Raw genomic sequence first — 18,202 nt, forward strand, 5'->3', positions numbered from 1 at the left:
ACTCTGTCTGACTTTTGGCAGGCAATAGAGAAATTTGACATCAGCTTTAATTCAGCACAGCTGAAAAATCTCTGACTAAATGTCCAAGTCCACAGGTTTTGATCATGAACTGAGTTAGGCAAATTATATTTGAAAGATTGCCTAGCTGATTTGGCGCTACTGAATTGCACTGGTATGGAGGGCCAATATGGAAATATCACCATGGAGAAAACACTGGACTTGAAGTCAGGGGAACTGAGTTCTAATTCTTTTTCCTATTTAACTGTCTTTATGGCTTTGAAGAAGTCAGTTCATTTGTCTGGCTCTCAGTTTGCTCATTCATAAAATGAAGCAGTTAGAGAGCACAGTACAGAGAATTTTGGACCTATAGGCAGAAAAAACTGAGTTCAAATTCTTCCTTACATCCTGACTGGTTGTGTGATCCTGGGTAGTTCAACAAACACAAAAACAACAAAAATAATCCTTCTACTGCCTCAATTTCCTCAATTGTAAAATGATATAATAGTAGCATCTACTTTCCAGAGTTTTTGTAAGGATCTAATGAGATTACAAGACATTTATGAAATACTTAGCATAGCTTAATTAATGTTTGTTTTGTCTCAGGACCCCTTCAATTCTAAACTTTAGGAACATTTATCAAGAAAACTTTGCAAATCTAACTATTTTGCAAATCATCAAGAGAAGAAATATATAGTACTGGAAGTAATGTTAAGGAAAGCCTGTAGGTATATATGTATGTGTATATTTATTTATGTGTAGGCCCCAGAAGTAGTGTTGCATACTAAATACTCCTTTCTGTATAAAAATAAGCATAGGGTCATAGTTTTCTTTTCTGTTTTATTCTTGAAGGGATTCTTGTTCTTATACTTGAAAGACATCATGAAATGGGAAAGACTTTATTGAAAGAACATAGAAAAAAAGAAAAGAAAGCAATATAAAATCGAGGTTAAATGTGTAAATTCTGAATAAGGCATGCTTAAAGATAAAAGTTGTATAAAAATACTTTAAAATGTGATAACCCTGTGAGGGAAGATAAACCATAATCAAGATAGTTTAGGAGCATTTATTTCTCCCCACCTCTTATATATCCACATGTTGATCTCTAGAAAGCTACCCTAGCTCCAAGTCTCTTTTTGGGTGAATAACTACTCAAATCCATAGTTTATAAACTCTCAATAATGTCATTTTTTTTTACTAAGGCAATTGTAAATGACACAGTAGTCCAAAGCAAAAGACATTGAATCCAACAACATTATCAAATGAAGTAACATCCCCATATCCATTTGTTCTTGTTCAGTCATTCAGTCATATCTGTGACTCTGAGGGCCACAGCATGTCAGGCCCTTTGATCTCTACTATCTCCTGAAATTACTTATATTTGTTGCTTCCATGGCACTATATCTCATCTTCTGCTATCTCCTTTTCTTTTTGTTTTCAATCTTTCCCAGAATCAAAGTCTTTTCTAATGTGTTTTGTCTATTCATTATATGGCCAAAGTATTTTAGCCTGTCTCTCCTTTCAGTAAATAGTCTGGATTAATTTCTTTAAATATTTACTAATTTGATGATTTTGCCATCCAAGGAACTCTCAAAAATCTCTAGCCTCATAATTTAAAATTGTTTATTCTGCAGTGTCCAACTCTCATAGTCATACATTGCTACTGGAAAAACCACAGCCTTCAGTACATGGATGTTTATTGGAAAGTGTGAAGGTTTTCTGGAGGCAGCCTTAGTCTCAGTTGAAATAAATAATTACTCCAAAATCGCAGCCAGCTGGTAAAAATGTAAACGTTTATTTTTCCTTCCAAATTAGCCCGGTTAGCCCAGAGACATAACTCTCTGCTTGAGCTCTTGCAGCTTTGTCCTTGGCTTCTGCCTCTGCTTTCTTCAGCCGCCAGCCAGCACCAAGGTAGAAGATGCAATGAATCTCTGTTGCCTAGAAGATAGAGCTTGTAGGCTTTCTTCCAGAGTGCTCTGCCTCCGACCCCCATCAATATTCCAGAGAAATTCCCCCTTAGCTCTAAGAGCTTCCTCCGTATATATCATCTCCCAAAGGTTAACTCCTCCTTCTCGAGGCAGGGATTATGGGTTATCTCCCAGAGTGCCCTCTGGTCCTAAGAACTTTAAGGGAGGTGTGAATTCAGAGGAAGCCAGCCTTGAATTCTCCCAAACTGTGAACTCCATTGAGTATTTAGATACTTATGAGCTCTCTAAAGGTGTGAACACAAGCATTGTTCTATCAGTTCCACTTAGTATCTTGTTTCAAGTTCTGGCCCAAAATATCTCTTTCTAAGATCAAATCAACTCCAATGACTTAACACTTTGTAAAGATTCCAACAGGAAAGATGATGTCCCTGCTTTTTATGCTCTCCAGATTTGCCATAGCTTTCCTTCCAGGGACCAAGTGTCTTTTAACTTTATGGCTGCAATTATTAACTGTTTACAGTTATTTTTGAGCCCAAGAATATAAGATCAGACAGTGTTTCTGTACTATCTCACAAATTACCACAAATTAGTAGTGGAGCAATTATCATAGACAGAGAACAATTTTTACCATGTATCATATTTAGAGTGGTACCCATATGGTAACACATATGGTCAGGGAATACATTCAAAAGGCACCTGAACATAGGGAGCATTTTTGAAAAAGTGAGTATAGAAGATCATGTGTGGCCAAGGAAAATTTGTGACCCAGAAAGCTCTTACTTCTGATGTGAATTGCTGGCTGTAGCATGTCACATAATGGCTGTTCATCATCTTTGTTGGTTTCTAACTAAGGTGTTCACTCAACTTTTCTCTGCTGCAACATGTTGACGTTCAGTTTTCTTACACAAAATAATTATCTATGATTCTCTGTGATCTACTGTTGGGGAGGGAGGTGATATAACTACTGGTCAAGATGTCTTTTAAAAGGGGAAGTTTTACACTCTTATATTTCTCCTACTCTCTGAGTAGGGATTATGCTCGTCATTGACAGTCAGGTACCTAACAATTTCAGTAGAAGTCCTCAGGAAAGTTATTAAAAAAAAAAAAAAAAACTAGATTTCTTTTTCTGCTTTTCTACCACTACCACTTGAAATCTGTAGCCCTAATTATTAGTTTTTTCTGGGTATGAAACTTATTTTAAACTCCCATCAAATATCTGATTGTCATTCTGAGATCCCAAAATCATTTTGGGGACTCTACCCAAAACAACAACAAAGGAATTAGATAGGATTAAAGTTACATACCTTGAATCCAGGCTATAAAACTATCATTAACCCTACAAATCAACACACCCAAAAACAAAAGGGAAAGGGGAAGTGGTGGAGTCATTAGCCATTATCATAGATCTTTTGTTCTAATTTTTTGACTTTATTATGCTTACTTGACAGCAAGGAAATTGCTAGGATTTGTTTATCTTTCTTGTCAACCATAAACCTCACTAGTTTCTCTGTATTGTTAGTCTTTTTAAAAGAATAATATTTTATTTTTTACTCAATTACATGTAAAAATAATTCTTAACATTTTTTTAAAATTGAGTTCTAATTTCTTTTTCTCTTTCTCTTTATTCTTCCCTCCCTGAGATAGTAAGCAATCTGATATAGGTTATACACATGTAGCATGGAGAACATATTTCCATATTAAGTCATTTTGTGGAAGAATACTTGAAGAGAGAGAGAGAAAGCCAGGGACAGAGAGATACACACAGGGAGAGAAATAGAGAGAGACAGAAACAGAGAGAGACACACAGAGACAGACAAACAGAGACTAAGAGACAGAGACAGACAGAAAGACAAAGACAGAGAAACAGGGAAAGAGACAGAAAACTAATATACTTCAGTTTACATGTAGACTCTTTCATTTCTTTCTCTGGAGATGTATAGCATTTTCCATCATTAGTTCTTTGGGATTGTCTTAGATAATTTTATTGCTGAGAATAGCTTTTTATTGTACAAGATTGCTGTTACTGTGTATAATTTTCTCCTGATTCTACTCCATTTATTCAGTATCAATTCATGTAAGTCTTTTCAGGTTTTTCTGAAATAATCCATTTTACAACTTGTTTAGACATTCCCCAATTAATGGCTATTCCCTTAATTTTCAATTCTTAGCTACCATGAAAAGAGCTGCTATAAATACTCTTGTATAACTGGGTTCTTTGTCTTTTGTTTTTTATCTCTTTGGGATACAGACCAAGTAGGGGCATTACTGGGTCAAAGATGAATAGCATAACTCCAAATTGCTCTCCAGAATTGTCGGATTAGTTCACAACTCTACCAATAGTGCCATTAGTATCCTAATTTTAACATCTCTTCTTCAACATTCATCATTTTACTTTTCTGTCATATTAGCCAATCTGATAGGCATGAGGTGGTATCTTAGAGTTGTTTTAATTTGCTATAAACTTAATCTTGAAAAGAATGCAATTTTTTTTCCTTTGACATCCAGTTCCTATTAAGATTGCCCTGTTAAATGTCATTCATTTTCATAAATGAATGAAACCAGCAATTTTTTATTCACATTCAGGAACCCCAGAAAATGAAGATTGGGTGACTATAGGAAAATCATCAACATATTTTAAAAGACTTCACCCCATAGGGTGTGAAAGTATCAGATGACTAAGATTTGGAAGCCCTTCTGTTCTTTTTCGGGAATTGGCTCCTATATCATTGGGTGAAGATCAGAGTTGTCAAATGTCCTGCAACTATGGCTTATATCAGAAATATAATTGGGAAATATTTAATCAATCAATAAATAAAAAAAAATACAATAAGGCAGATTCAGATTCAGCATTTGAACCCAAGTTACCTTGACTTAAATCCCTCAGTCTCTCCTTTATGCTATATTGCATCTCTTAAGTAGATAAGGAACGTTCAGGTCTCAGAAAGTTTAAATGCATAGAAGCAAAGAGCCTGGAAAAACAGGGGTTTAGGAGAACTGATTTAGCTTTTGGATAGCTGTTAGTAGAATGAAGACTTTATTTTAAGAGCTGCTGCCTAAGCTTTAGCTTAGGATGAGCTGCTTTTAAAAAGCAGTGCCCAATTTCAGGTATTAAGGCTTCAAGTCATCCAAAAAGTTTGTCATTACACTTTAGGTTGTAAACTCCTATGAGAGTCTTAGAAAATGGTATCAAATTCCAAATATGTTACATTAGTTTAGAAACTTTCAATTGCTTATTCTCAGTTACCTTATCTATGAAATGGGAATAATAATACTTGTAGGACCTGTATCATAAGAGCGATTGTGAGATTCAAATATAATATATGTAAAAATATGTAAAGCACTTTACATGTACAAAGTATGTAAAGCTCTTTGCAAATTTCCAGGTGCTATGTAAATGTCAGGGGGCATTATTATTTTTTACTTTAAAAGATTAGGGGCTTAATTTGAGACCAGTGAACCTGACTTTTATTTGTGGAAATATTCTAAAGTGGTTATTTTAAACCCTCCCATGTTTTACATGGGAAAAAAGTGAGATTTATTAGATCCCTGTTCCTTCTACCACCATTTCCACCTATATGCTTTAATAATCTTATGTTGTCCTTTAATTCGCAGAAAGGGTTAGTTTCTCCTTTCATCTTTTCAATGATATCCCTCAGTGTTTATTTTATTTGCTTCTTCATCACCCAAATTCTCTGTTTCTTTGACACCTTTAGAGTTATTAGGACTATAAAGGGACAATCATCTCTTTTCTCCCTTGTTCTCAGAGTACTTGGGTTTTTTAAGTTATTCATTTTTGTTTACCTTTTGTAAGTTTTTTTTTTTTTTTGCCATAAAATAGACTTTTTAAAGATAATTCTGTCCTAGTTTTCTGAACAGGACTGCTTAAAAATAATCAATGCTAGTAAAAACTATTTTTCTCTCCTGAACAATCATGTTCAAGTCTTCCGAATAAATATTGGTGCTAGCAATTTTCCTTTATCCTTCCATATATCATATTCCAATTTTTCTTTTATTTCATTTCTTATACTTGATTACAGCCTGTAGCAATGCTAACTGGGTTCTTTGACATTCAATGTAGCTCTAGCTTCTTGCAATAAATGCATTTTCCTTTTATTTAAGAATTTAGCAGTTTGAGAATCATGTATTCTGTCTGTTTCTCACTGAAATTCTCTTATGGCAATGACTATGGATTTAGTCCATCTAAATTTTGACTTTGGGTTCCCATATTCCTTAGAAATCATCTTTTATGATTTGTTAAAATGTGGCATGCAGGGTTTTAGTGATCATTAAGAGCCAACATGTCTTTTTCAAGAAGAGGTCATGTCAGATAATTTGTTTCCTTTTTTGACAGTATTACTAGACTAGTAAATCAAAATTTTCTTTGAAACTTAGATCAGGGTAGAAGGAATACTGTACAGTTTTCCACCTGATCTAGAACAGTAGCATGAGAGACTTTTTCAAGCATACTATGTCTATGATATTCTACTGACATATTAGTCTAATGATTTTGTCAAAGAAGATGAAATTTCAGTGCTTAAAATAAATGTATTAGAACTTGTTCCTTACTGAGTTATCTAAAAAGACTTTCTCAGTTACTTTTCCTCTTATCGCCCCAAACTAGAAAGAAAGAAGTATAAGGAAAAAAAACAACGTTTGAATTTAGAAAGTTTGAATTCATAAAGGGCATAGTTATTTAATGCCATCTTAATTGCAAATATAATTTTTTTCTCTTCCCCATTCCCCATTCTCTTCATGCATTCCCCACTCCCCATTAAAAACCTTTTTAAGCATTGCTAGAGTAATACCTTCTAGCAAGATGATATCTCCTACATAAAAAACCCATTTAAGTGTGTTAAGCTTTTGGTTGTTCCAATTATTCCAGTAGAATGGAAACACTTTCAGGGCAGAAACTGCAATCTTAGGACCTAACACAATACCTGGCCACTTCAATCTTCCAGCCTTTGGAAGAAGTCTAACTGAGTAAATTAATATAAAAAGTATTTATTGAGCACTTAACACATTCACAAATTGGGTAAAACAGTGAAATACAGAGACTACAACTACCACAACAAAATCTATGGAGGACAAAGAGTGAAGAGGGAAGTCAGATAATTCCCTGGTGAGCTGAGAGAAAGATAACTGGGTCACAGATTTGGAGTGGGATTGGACCCTATAGGCCATCAGTTCCAACCCTTCATTTTATAGATGAGGAAATTGAGTCACATAGAGGTCTATGGAACAAGGTCAAGTACTGTGCTACATGTTAATTATAGATAAGTCATGAAACTATAAATTAGACCCAAAATCCTTATTTCCTTTATGAGACATACACTAGATGGAAGAATTTGGTTATATAGAGCTTGCCTTGCCCTAGAAAAGACAACAAAAAGAATTACTGGACTAAATACATAACTACCTCCGTTTTTCTACCTATCGTACCTATGGCTATGCTTCTTGGACACATTTGCTAATCTTCTTTTCTTTTGGCTACAAGAAAAGAGCATTATTATCTATATGTGTTTGTATTTCATGATGGTTATTGTGTTCTCAATTCAAGTGTACAGACGTGTCCACTCCTGCTTGCTTGTTGTACCAAGAAACTGCCAAAAGATAAAGTGAAGTTCTGAGACTTGCTTGAGAGTTAAGACCTTTTCCAGAGTAGATTTGGGGCTGTATCCTGGAATACCAAAGAATATCGTGACCTTGGTCTTAAATAAATGCTCACATCCTAGATTGGTACCTTAATTACCTCAGTTTCCTGGGAGGATCACTAGATCCAGGTTGTTTTAGGATCAGAACCACTTTGAGGCTATTTAGAGATGGGAGGGAAATGTTCGAATCTCAGAAAGGCCTTCCCGTAAAAGGGGTGCTAGCTAGGAATTTAAGGAAGCAAGGACATCTAGATGCCTCAGTGGATAATGTGCTGGGCCTGGAGTCAGGAAGACCCAAATTCAAATATGACCTCAAATACTTACTATCTGTGTGACCCTGGGCAAGACACTTAACCCCATTTGCCCCAAGTTTCTCATCTGTAAAATGAGTTGAAGAAGGAAATAGTAAATCAAAACAAAACAAAAACATAAAATGTGATCTAAAGGAGTCAGACACAACTGAAAAATGACTAAACAACAACTTAAGGAAGACAGGGCAAAGCTGAGGAGGAAAACTTCTCCACATGGGAGATATGCTTGCTGGAGGAACTTCAAGTACAGTAAGGGTCATAAAATGTACAAAATCTAAAAAGATTTTGGGGAGCAGGAGTTAAACATGGCTTTGAATACCAGAGATTTTTTTTTATTTAATCCTGGAGATGAGAACCTGATAAAATTGAATTTAGTTGGTACATTTACTACATGTATTTTCTCTTAATCTATTATTTTCCTTTTAGTTATATTGATATTACTTTTTTTGTTGCCCAAAACTTTTTTCTTTTTTTAATCATATTATTATATGATCTTACATAATTTCATCTAAGAATTTCCTCACATTTCTTTTATTAAAATCCCCTTCTCTCTAGAAAGAACAAATATTATTATTATTATTTTAGTTATTATTAACAAGTTTAGTATATTTAAATTTAATTTACAATTGCTATATTTGTCTTTTATTCAATCATTTTCTTGGAGGGGAAAACATATTTCCTTAGTATGATTATTTCTGTTATTAACCCAAACATAAGAAAAATATTCATATGATGCACTTCTGGTATTTTGATCATTAGGTTTCTTTAATTTGGACTTTGTCTTTATCAAAGCAATTTTGCAGATCCTCTTCCCATTTCCTTCCTCTGCTGACTTTTTTTCAATGAGTTCTCATATTTTTATTAATTTGTAGGAACAAAGAGTGAAAGTTGCAAAGAGGTAAAATCAGTCTTAATGAAAGGAAAAGCTCCCTAATAATTGGAGGTAGTTCAAAGGGGAACATGATTCCTTCCATTTGGTGATCATCAATCAAAGGCTGGGTGACCACTTGGCAGGTATACTGTAGAAAAGTTTTTTTGTCCAGTTTTGGGTCAAATCAAATGGTCTTTGAAGTCCCTTGTAACTTTCAATCTGAGCAAAGTGAGTTATTTAATAATACCTTCTTCCCAGAATTATTGAGGGGATCCAATGAGATAATAATTGTAAAGTGCTTAGCATGGGTATTCAGCATATAGTAAGTACTAGATCATTGTTAGCTATATTTAGTATTATTAATATTATTTTTTATTTCTGTCCATATATGAAAACTTAAATCCATATGGCATTCTACAAAATTTTCAGTCTAATTGTTTTTCAGAATTCATAGTTGAATAGAAAGAGTGCTGGCTTTGTAGTCAGAAGACATGAGTTCTAATCCTGCCTCTGATATTTCTGACCTATGTTACCTAGAACAAGTCAAACTCCCTGGGACTCAGTTTCCTCATCTGTAATATGACAGCATGATAAACTTAATTATCTCTCTCTTTTTTTTAATAGCTTTTTATTTACAAGTTATGCATGGGTAATTTTACAGCATTGACAATTGCCAAACCTTTTGTTCAATTTTTCCCCTCCTTCCCCACACCCCCTCCCCTAGATGGCAGGATGACCAGTAGATGTTAAAAACTTAATTATCTCTAAGATAGTCTCCAAAACTTTTATCCTATGATTATCTCCATTAAAATGTCATACTGAGTTTTATTGGGTAGATAATTATTGATTCAAGGATATGCCTCTTAATTTTGTATAACTAATACTTAAATTTCTCCAATCAGACCTTGTCTTGATCAAACAGTCTACTATAATTTTTTTATAAATAGTATTTTACTTTTTCCAATTACATGTAAAGATAGTTTTCAACATTGATTTTAATAAGATTTTGAGTTTCAAAATTTTTCCTCTCCCACCCAATTCCCCAAGGCAGCAAGCAACATGATAGGGGCTATATATGCACAATAATATAAATAAATTTCCACATCAGTCATGTTGTGAAAGAAGAACAGAACAAAAGGGAAAACCCCTACAAAAACAAACAAACAAACAAAAAAGTAAAAAATATGATGCTTTGATCAGCATTCAGACTCCATGGTTCTTTCTCTGGGTGTGGATAGCATTTTCCATCATGAGTATTTTGGAATTGTCTTAGACATTGTTATTTCTGAGAAGAGCTAAGTCAATCATATGTTGCTGTTACTGTGTACACTGTTCTCCAGGTTCTGTTCATTTCCCTTAGCATCACTTTATGTAAGATTTTCAAGGTTTTTCTGAAATCTTACCTGCTAATTATTTCTTATAGCACAATAGTATTCTATTACAATTGATTAATCATGTACTTTTCAGCTATGTCCTCAATGTCCAATAAGGGTATTGTTGGATCAAAGGGTATGCCCAGTTTGATTGCTCTTTATACATGGTTCTATATTGCTCTCCAGAATGGTTTGCTCAGTCCACAGTTCCTACATCTTCTCCAACATTTATCATTTTCCATTTTTTGTCACCATAGTCATTCTGATAGATGTGAGATAGTAACTTAGAGTTGTTTTACTTTGAATTCTCTGATCAATACTAATTTAGAGCATTTTTATATGACTATGGATAGCTTTAATTTTTTTTTTATCTGAAACTGCATGTTCATATTTTTTGACCATTTATCAATTGGGAAGGTTTTGTGTTTTTATAAATTTCACTCACGTCTCTATGTATTTGAGAAATGAGGCCTCTGTTAGAAGCACTTGATGTAAAAATTGTTTCACATCTTTCTGCTTTCTTTCTAATCTTGATTGAATTGTCTGCTATAATTTTATTTATATTAATATATCTTTCTTTCTAAATAATTTATCTTGGAAATTTGAATCATTTCCCCCTTTTCATTACAATACAATCTTTATTGGGGATCATTTGAATTCCATTTGTATATCAAAGATTTGCCTTGCTAATTCTGGGACGTTCTCTGATGATTGCCTGTCTCTAATATCACATCCAGCTTCTTTTGTTTTTCTAAAATTTCTGGGATGTCATTTAGCCTAAGATTTATCTTAACTTGTCTTTTTGTTTATTGCTTGATGCTATATATTATCTAATTGGATAATTCAATAATTTTTTTTTTCATGTCTCCATTTCCTTGTTGTTCTTTGTTGCTTATAATGGCATAATAAATTGATTATTGATTATTCCTATAGTATTTTTTTCAAGTTTTCTATTATATTCCCCACATGGATGTATTTGTTACTGGTTTCCCTCCATTTTTTTTTGTCATAGTATTTTAAATTTACTTTTTTATAGATTATTTTTCCTCTCTTGAAATTCTCTTTTTTCTAGGTCTTGTGATTTTCTTATTGCTACTAATTATTAATTTATTTAAGCATTTAATATATTTTATCAAGCAATAAGCATTGCTTAGGTATTTGTTAAATACTGGAACTATGAATATAAGTACAAAGAATTATACAGTTTTTACTTTCAAGGAATTTATAGTCTAATGGAGGAGACAACAATCACCTATATACCTATATATATATATATATATAATATTTAGAGAGAAAAATATACATAAATACAAATTTTGATAGAAATTAATGGGAGGGAAGGCCCTAGCAATGGCAAGGATCAGCAAAGACTTCATGGCTTCATATACAAGGTGGTGCTTTAGTTATTTTGTGTCTTGAAAAAAAAGAAGGGGATTCCATGAGGGAAAAGTGAGGTGGAAATGAATCAAAAGCCAAGAATGAGGGACAGTTAGTAAAAAGGCAGAGATGGGAGCTAGGGCGCCATGTTTGTGGAAGAGAATAGTTTAGTTTGGCTGGATTACAAAATGTCAGAGGAGTGATTACGCTGATACTAGAAAGATAGTCTGGAGTCAGGAGGTGAAGGACTTTAAAAGTTAAAAAGAGAAATTTGTTCTCTTTTGTCCATTTAAGAATCTCTCTTAGTATAATTTTGTGTTATTTCTTTTTCTCTCTGTGTCACTTCTGGAACTATAGTTAATTCTCTGTACTGTGTTTAAAAATTGTATTGTCATTTCATTAATTTTAATGACTTGATTTTTATTTTCTTGTGGGGATTTTAGTCATTTTTCTGTTCTTGGTATAATTCTTTCTTCTTAAGGGCTATATGAAGAACCTAGCTCCCTTTGAATATTTCATTCTTCCATCTTCTTAACTAGAAAATACAGATTACTTTTATGAAGCTTAGTGGGAAAATTAAAAAGAAATAATTGTGTATGTGTGTGTGTGTATGTAGCTTTTACCCATCAAAGCAACTACCTTCAAGAGCCAATGTATTTGTTTCTTTTGGTATGTGAACTAGGAAGGAGAAGTAAATATAAACTTAAGCTTATGGTTCAATGCAAATAATTTTTCCCCCTCACAAATTAGTAGTTCATGTCTTGGAAAATTGGCATTTGGAACTGATTTGGAGCTTTCGCAAAGTAATTCTAATTTTAAAGAGTTTCCTTTGAATGGCAAATATGGATGGTTTAGCATTTCTTGTTTATTTGTTGCGGTATGTTTCTATAATTTGTTCACTTGAAATATTGTCATTCTCTTGGGAGTTCATTAGAGTCATAGCTTTAGCTGAGTTGCTTAATGGATAGAGCATTTGGCTTAAAGTCAGAAAAATCTGACTTAAATCCAGTCACACACTTATTAACTGTGTGAACCTGGGCGCATCACTGAACCGCAGTTTTAGTTTCTTCATTTTTAAAAATGGGGAAACCTACCTCACAGAGCTGTTATCAGGATCAAAAGAGAGAATATTTGTAAAGTGCCTAGCACATAATTAGCTCTGTTTAAATGTTATTCCCTGAGCCTTCCTTTTCTAAAAATTTAAATATATTATATACGCATTGAAAAACTATCTTGGTGATTTGATTATCAATTTGTACACAATCATCTTTCACAGAGTTTGGAGAAAATGCTTTTATAATTATTAAGATGATATATTTCTTTCTCCCTCATTATTTTCAAATAATTTAATACATGTTTCCTTTTTCTATTGCACAGGACTACAGTAATCACTTAAATATTTTCTATTGATGCTATTGCTAAGTGACCAAAATTCTTTCAAGGATAATATCTAGCTACATAAGGACTAAGTAACATTATTATTTAAAAAAATAAGTTTGGGGATTAGGTATGCAAATTTTAAGAATCTGTGTTCAGTTTTCCCCTCCTAGCTTCTCATCAAAAGATTATTCTTGATCTTAGAGGTACCTAAAAAGTTACCAGATGCATTGGAAGGATAATTTGACAAGTTGAGGCTAAATTTGTGATTTAAAAATGTTTTGAAATCATATGCCTTGGCCAATAGAAACAAAGCACATGGCTTGGCCCTTAGAAATATTTCTACTTCATCAATCAAATTTTTCCAAACTTTCTTCTCCCTTCAAACCTTTGTATATTCCTCTTTCCTGCTACCTATCAGCAGAAGACTTTGCCTCATATGTTATTGAGAAGATACAGGTTATTCATCGAAAAATCTGTCTTCTCCACTAGTCTATCAATTCCTTGGTGTCATCCCCAACTCTTTCCTTCTTTACTTCTGCCTTTGATGAGGAAGTGGTCCTCCTCACAAAAAGTCAACCATCCAACACCTATCCTATATCCTTCACCTTATCCTCTACCCCTTTCCTAAATGTCTACCTCTCATTATTTATTGACTCCTCTTACTCCTCCTACTTCCTGTCAGATTGCTTCTCGATCTCATTTGCTGACTCTTGTCCACTCTTACTCTTCCTAATTACCTTAAGGTTCTTTTCTCTATATATTCCTTCTTGGTGACTTCATCTGCTCCCATGGATTAAATTATCATCTCTCTGCAGGTGACTCTTACATTTATAGACCCAGTTCTAAATTCTTTCCTGAATTCCAGCCCTACCACATCAACTGGACCTTTTGAATTGGAAGACCTTAAAATATCTCTAACTCATTATATGCAAAACTGTCTTTCCTCTAAAACCCATCCCTCTTCCAAATTTTCCTATTTCTCAAATGGTTGCTATGTCATTCTAGTCATGCATTTATTTCTATGATCTTGGAATCATCTACAACTTCTCACTCTTATTCTTGTCCCACATATCTAATGAGATGACAAGTCTTATCAACTTCCACTATACTACTTCTACAATATCTGCCTCAAGTTAATTCCTATTCTTCTCTCACACAACTACTATTCTGGATCAGGCTCTCCTCACCTCTCAGCTGGAGCCACATCTATAATAGCTTTCTAATTAGTCTTCCTGCCTCAAGTCTCTTCCTCATTTTCCCTTTCAGTGCATTCTCCAAGGAGTTTCTTAAAACATAGGTCTGACCATGTCATTAAATGAAAAAGGAGATAAAAACACAAAGCACCTGTATTTCTATAAGCCATAACCATCAATCCACATAAAAAGTTATGAGGAGAAATGCCTCTTCTGGAAATGATAAATTATGTCAATTATTTGGACATTAACTTATTGAGACATATAAGAGACCTATACAAAGCCAACTTCAAAATTTGACAGAAATCAAAGAACTGAGCAAATGAATAAATATACCCTGTTTGGGGTTAGGTCAAGAATATTTATTTTAAAATATCAAACCTTCACAAACTTAAAGACTTAATATAATACTAATCAAAATACTAATTGGTTTCTTCAATGAATTAGATAAAAATCTTGAAATTAATATGGAAAAAATACCTGGAAACGAATATTATATCTATGAAAAAGAATTAGAATTTAAGACTAGATGATCTCTAAATTCCTATTTAGCCCTGATATTCTTTAAATTTGTTACTCTAGTATCTTTCCTCTGTTGATGATCTTCAATTTCTCCTGTGTATAGGTTATTTATATATAATTGTTTACATGTAGGGGGAAAAGAATGTACATTTTTTGAAAGCAAGGATTTTCTTTTATGTGATATTAAATTTTCAATACATCTTAGCACATAGTGTGGTGCCTGGCACATAGTAGGCCCTCAGTAAATGTTTATTGATAGACTAAGTGAGTATCACATCAAGATGAAGTATAAAAATTGATTCTATTGGAAAGTGTCCCATAATATGATAGACAGTGAAACATTTTCAGTAGGTGCTTCCCCCAGTGCAATAAATAATGAATGTGACCTTTCTTTTTTTTCTTTTGACAGGAATCTTACATTATGTCTCTAGAACTGAAAGAAAAATGTGAAGCGATAAGTGAAAAGTTATTGTATTTGGAAGATCAACTTCATGCTGCAATCTATAGCCATGATGAAGGTCTTGTTCATATCCTTTTAATCATGTATAGATTTAACACCTGCCAGGTTCTAACTCCAGATTTTTAAAAAAAGAAAATAACAAAAAATCAATCATGATCAATGAGTAATACAAGAGTTGGAAACAAATAGATTTTTCTATTATTTTCTATGGGAGGTACCTCTAAAATCTTGGAAATCAATCACAAATCCATCACAGCAGACAAAATAAGTTCTCTCTTGTTCCAGGTAAGGAAATAATAGGAATTTGGATTTGTAGATTCTTTAGGAACTCAGAAGTCATTCTATCCAACCCATATCTGAGCTAGAATCTCATTTGTTTGTCATCACTGATATGTTTCCATCTATTACTTGTACATCCACTGCTTGCTAATTTATTTCCTCTCCTTTTCTCACCAACAAAACAATATGCCATTTTGGCAAAATTCTATTTGTTAGGACATTTTTCCTTAGTTTGAGTCAAAATCTATTTCTCAACAATTGAAAGTCAATGGGAACAAATGGGAAAGTACTCCATGTAGGCTAAAACTCTAAATGCACATGAATAGATGGGGAGAGTACAACTACTTCTTTTCTATGAAAAATACTTGGGGATCATAATGGATTCTAAGAAATATGAATTAACAGTATAACAGGACAGCTCACTGTTCCTCACCCTCCCCCCAAAAAATTTGTTATGATTTTTTTAGGCTACATAATAGATAGAAAATGTCCAAATTGAAAGAATTTGTGGTTCCCTAAACTTTGTTTTGTTCAGACTGCAGCTAGAATAATATGTTTAGTTGGGGGTACCATATTCTAGGCAGGGAATTACAAGCTGAAGGGCCTAGAGAAAGGCAACCAAGATAATGAGGGGAATTTAAACTTATGCTGCACAAGGATCAGTTGAAAGAATTAGAGATGTTTAGCCTGAAGAACAGAAGGTTCAGTAGAGTAGGTGAGAAGAGAGAACATGGGAACTCTCACTAACTATTTGAAGGGCTATCATATGGAAGAGTTCAAATGGGAAAATGAAGGCTTAAAGATATTAAGTGACTTGTTCACATCACTAATAAGTATATGAGAGAGGATTCAAACTCACATCTTCATGTTTCCAAGTCCAACCCTTGACTGACTGTATCACCTTGACACTGCCTTTGTGTCTCCCACTGACAGATATTGGAGGTTGAATCATTTCTTAGGATTAATGTTTTACTCTTGCTTCATCCTTTAACTTAAAAAAATGTGAAGCTATGAGATGAAGGATGGTTGAAAATAAATTAGTTATTACCAAATAATGAACATCACAGAGCCAAAAGAAGTGAGGATACCTTTTATTATTGTTAATGCTTTTTTTGCATACCAAATTGAAAACTATATTGAGCTCATTTTGATGTCACCTTTGCAGTTGAATTGTTAAATCGTCCTTGCCTCCAACTTTAATAATAGTAATTAAGGCAATTAAAAATATTAAAATCACAATGATAATATTAAAAGACTGAAAATCATTCCTATCCATTCTTAAGTGAGCATGCATCTACAATGAGTCCTGACAGTATCATAATGTGTGCTCTAAATTGTTGTGGGGTTTTTTTTGGTCCATCTTATGTTGTTATATGTCACTCAGGGATGGATAGTAGTAGGACTTTGCTGCCAATCAGTAGAGTTCTATCTTGATAGGTGGGAGGCAAAAATGAAAACCTATAATATTTGTTTTTATCCCATTGGTTCCTACTAGAACAGCTCCTTTCTTAGAGATAGAGGATTGAATGCAGTCATCAAGAAAATGATATATTCCTAGTCTGAATCTGTGACAGATATTATCATTCTCATCTCCATCGCTGATATGCCTTTTTAGGTACAGTCTGTGCTTGGGCTATGGAGTAATTCAGGCCATGCTGAAAAATAAGCAATAAAGCAAGACTTTTACATTGATACTACAGGAATGCAGCCTGGCCATGTAAGCTCCTAACTCCCTCTTTCAAAGGGTAAGAAATCAGGGTCATAGAGAACAAATAGAGAATTTCTGGGAACACAAAAGATCATCCGACTGCTGCAGATAGACCATTACAGTGCTCCACAGGCCCTTATCTGGCTCTTTACTCTATCCATTCTCCCACCAATTGTGTGCAGTGACTATGATCACAGTTCAGCTGTTGGGATGTCATTATATCAGTGCTGTTCTTCAGTCTTGATCCCACCTAATACTCTCACCTGTCAAACCCAGAGGTAAGCAGAGCCTTTGGAGTTCATCTGTGGTACGCAGACCCAGTAGAGTTCTGACTCCCACACCTGTTTTTAACAACAGAAAAAAAGCTTATGAGCAGGTGTTTCTCTTTCCAGAATACAATCCCTGACTGCTCTGAGAAAGAATGGATTTTTCGCACCTTATCATTTTATCTCCAGAAATTATTCCTATGAGCTGAAATTATGATCCAATGTAATGTGTAAGAGCTTTGTGATGTTGAAAATATAGAAAGGATTTTTTTAATGTAACACAGAATTAGAGGCCTCCTGCACATGATGTATTAGTGACAAGATTTACCTTTCCACTGGTAACTCTATGACCCATTAGCAATTGCTGGTAGAAGGTTGAAGACTACAATATAGTTTACTATATGATTGGGCCAGCCAAACATGTCTCATAAATGATAAATTACCATACTATTAAGCATAGTCAGTATAATTCAAATGCTACTGTTTTCCAGGAATCAGTTCAAGCTTAGAATTAAATTTTTCTTTTCAAACTTTATCTAAGAATTTTTTGCTAACTTTCTTGCATATTACATATAAATTGGAGGTAGATTGATAGCAAAGAAATAAAGTATGATTGGTCCAAATTGGAAAGAAAAACCATGTTGGCCTCTTAATTATTGGATTATTGACATTGGTCTATGTCAATAGGAAAAACAGTCTTCTATTCACATATTCTTCTCTTTCCCACTCCCTACCCCCAACCCCAATGGATATTTAAACCTAAGCCAAATTCCTAGGTCATTCAAAAATAATTTTCAGCTGTGTTTTTATTTTATTTTTCAATAGTATTTTATTTTCCAAGTACATTTAGATAGTTTTCAACACTTGCTTTTGTAAGACTTTCTAT

The 18,202-nt window shown here is 33.7% G+C and overlaps 1 protein-coding gene across 1 annotated transcript in view; it reads left to right on the forward strand.

Moving 5' to 3' along the window:
* DISC1 (DISC1 scaffold protein) overlaps positions 1–18,202 on the forward strand; it is a 500,053-nt gene that overhangs the window by 467,009 nt on the left and 14,842 nt on the right. Inside the window, 1 exon segment of the mRNA XM_031966908.1 lies at positions 15,013–15,130. Within this exon segment, the coding sequence (XP_031822768.1) occupies positions 15,013–15,130 (118 nt within the window).

The sequence above is a fragment of the Sarcophilus harrisii genome, chromosome 4 (genome assembly GCF_902635505.1).
Source record: "Sarcophilus harrisii chromosome 4, mSarHar1.11, whole genome shotgun sequence".
NCBI classification, from domain to species: Eukaryota; Metazoa; Chordata; class Mammalia; order Dasyuromorphia; family Dasyuridae; genus Sarcophilus; species Sarcophilus harrisii.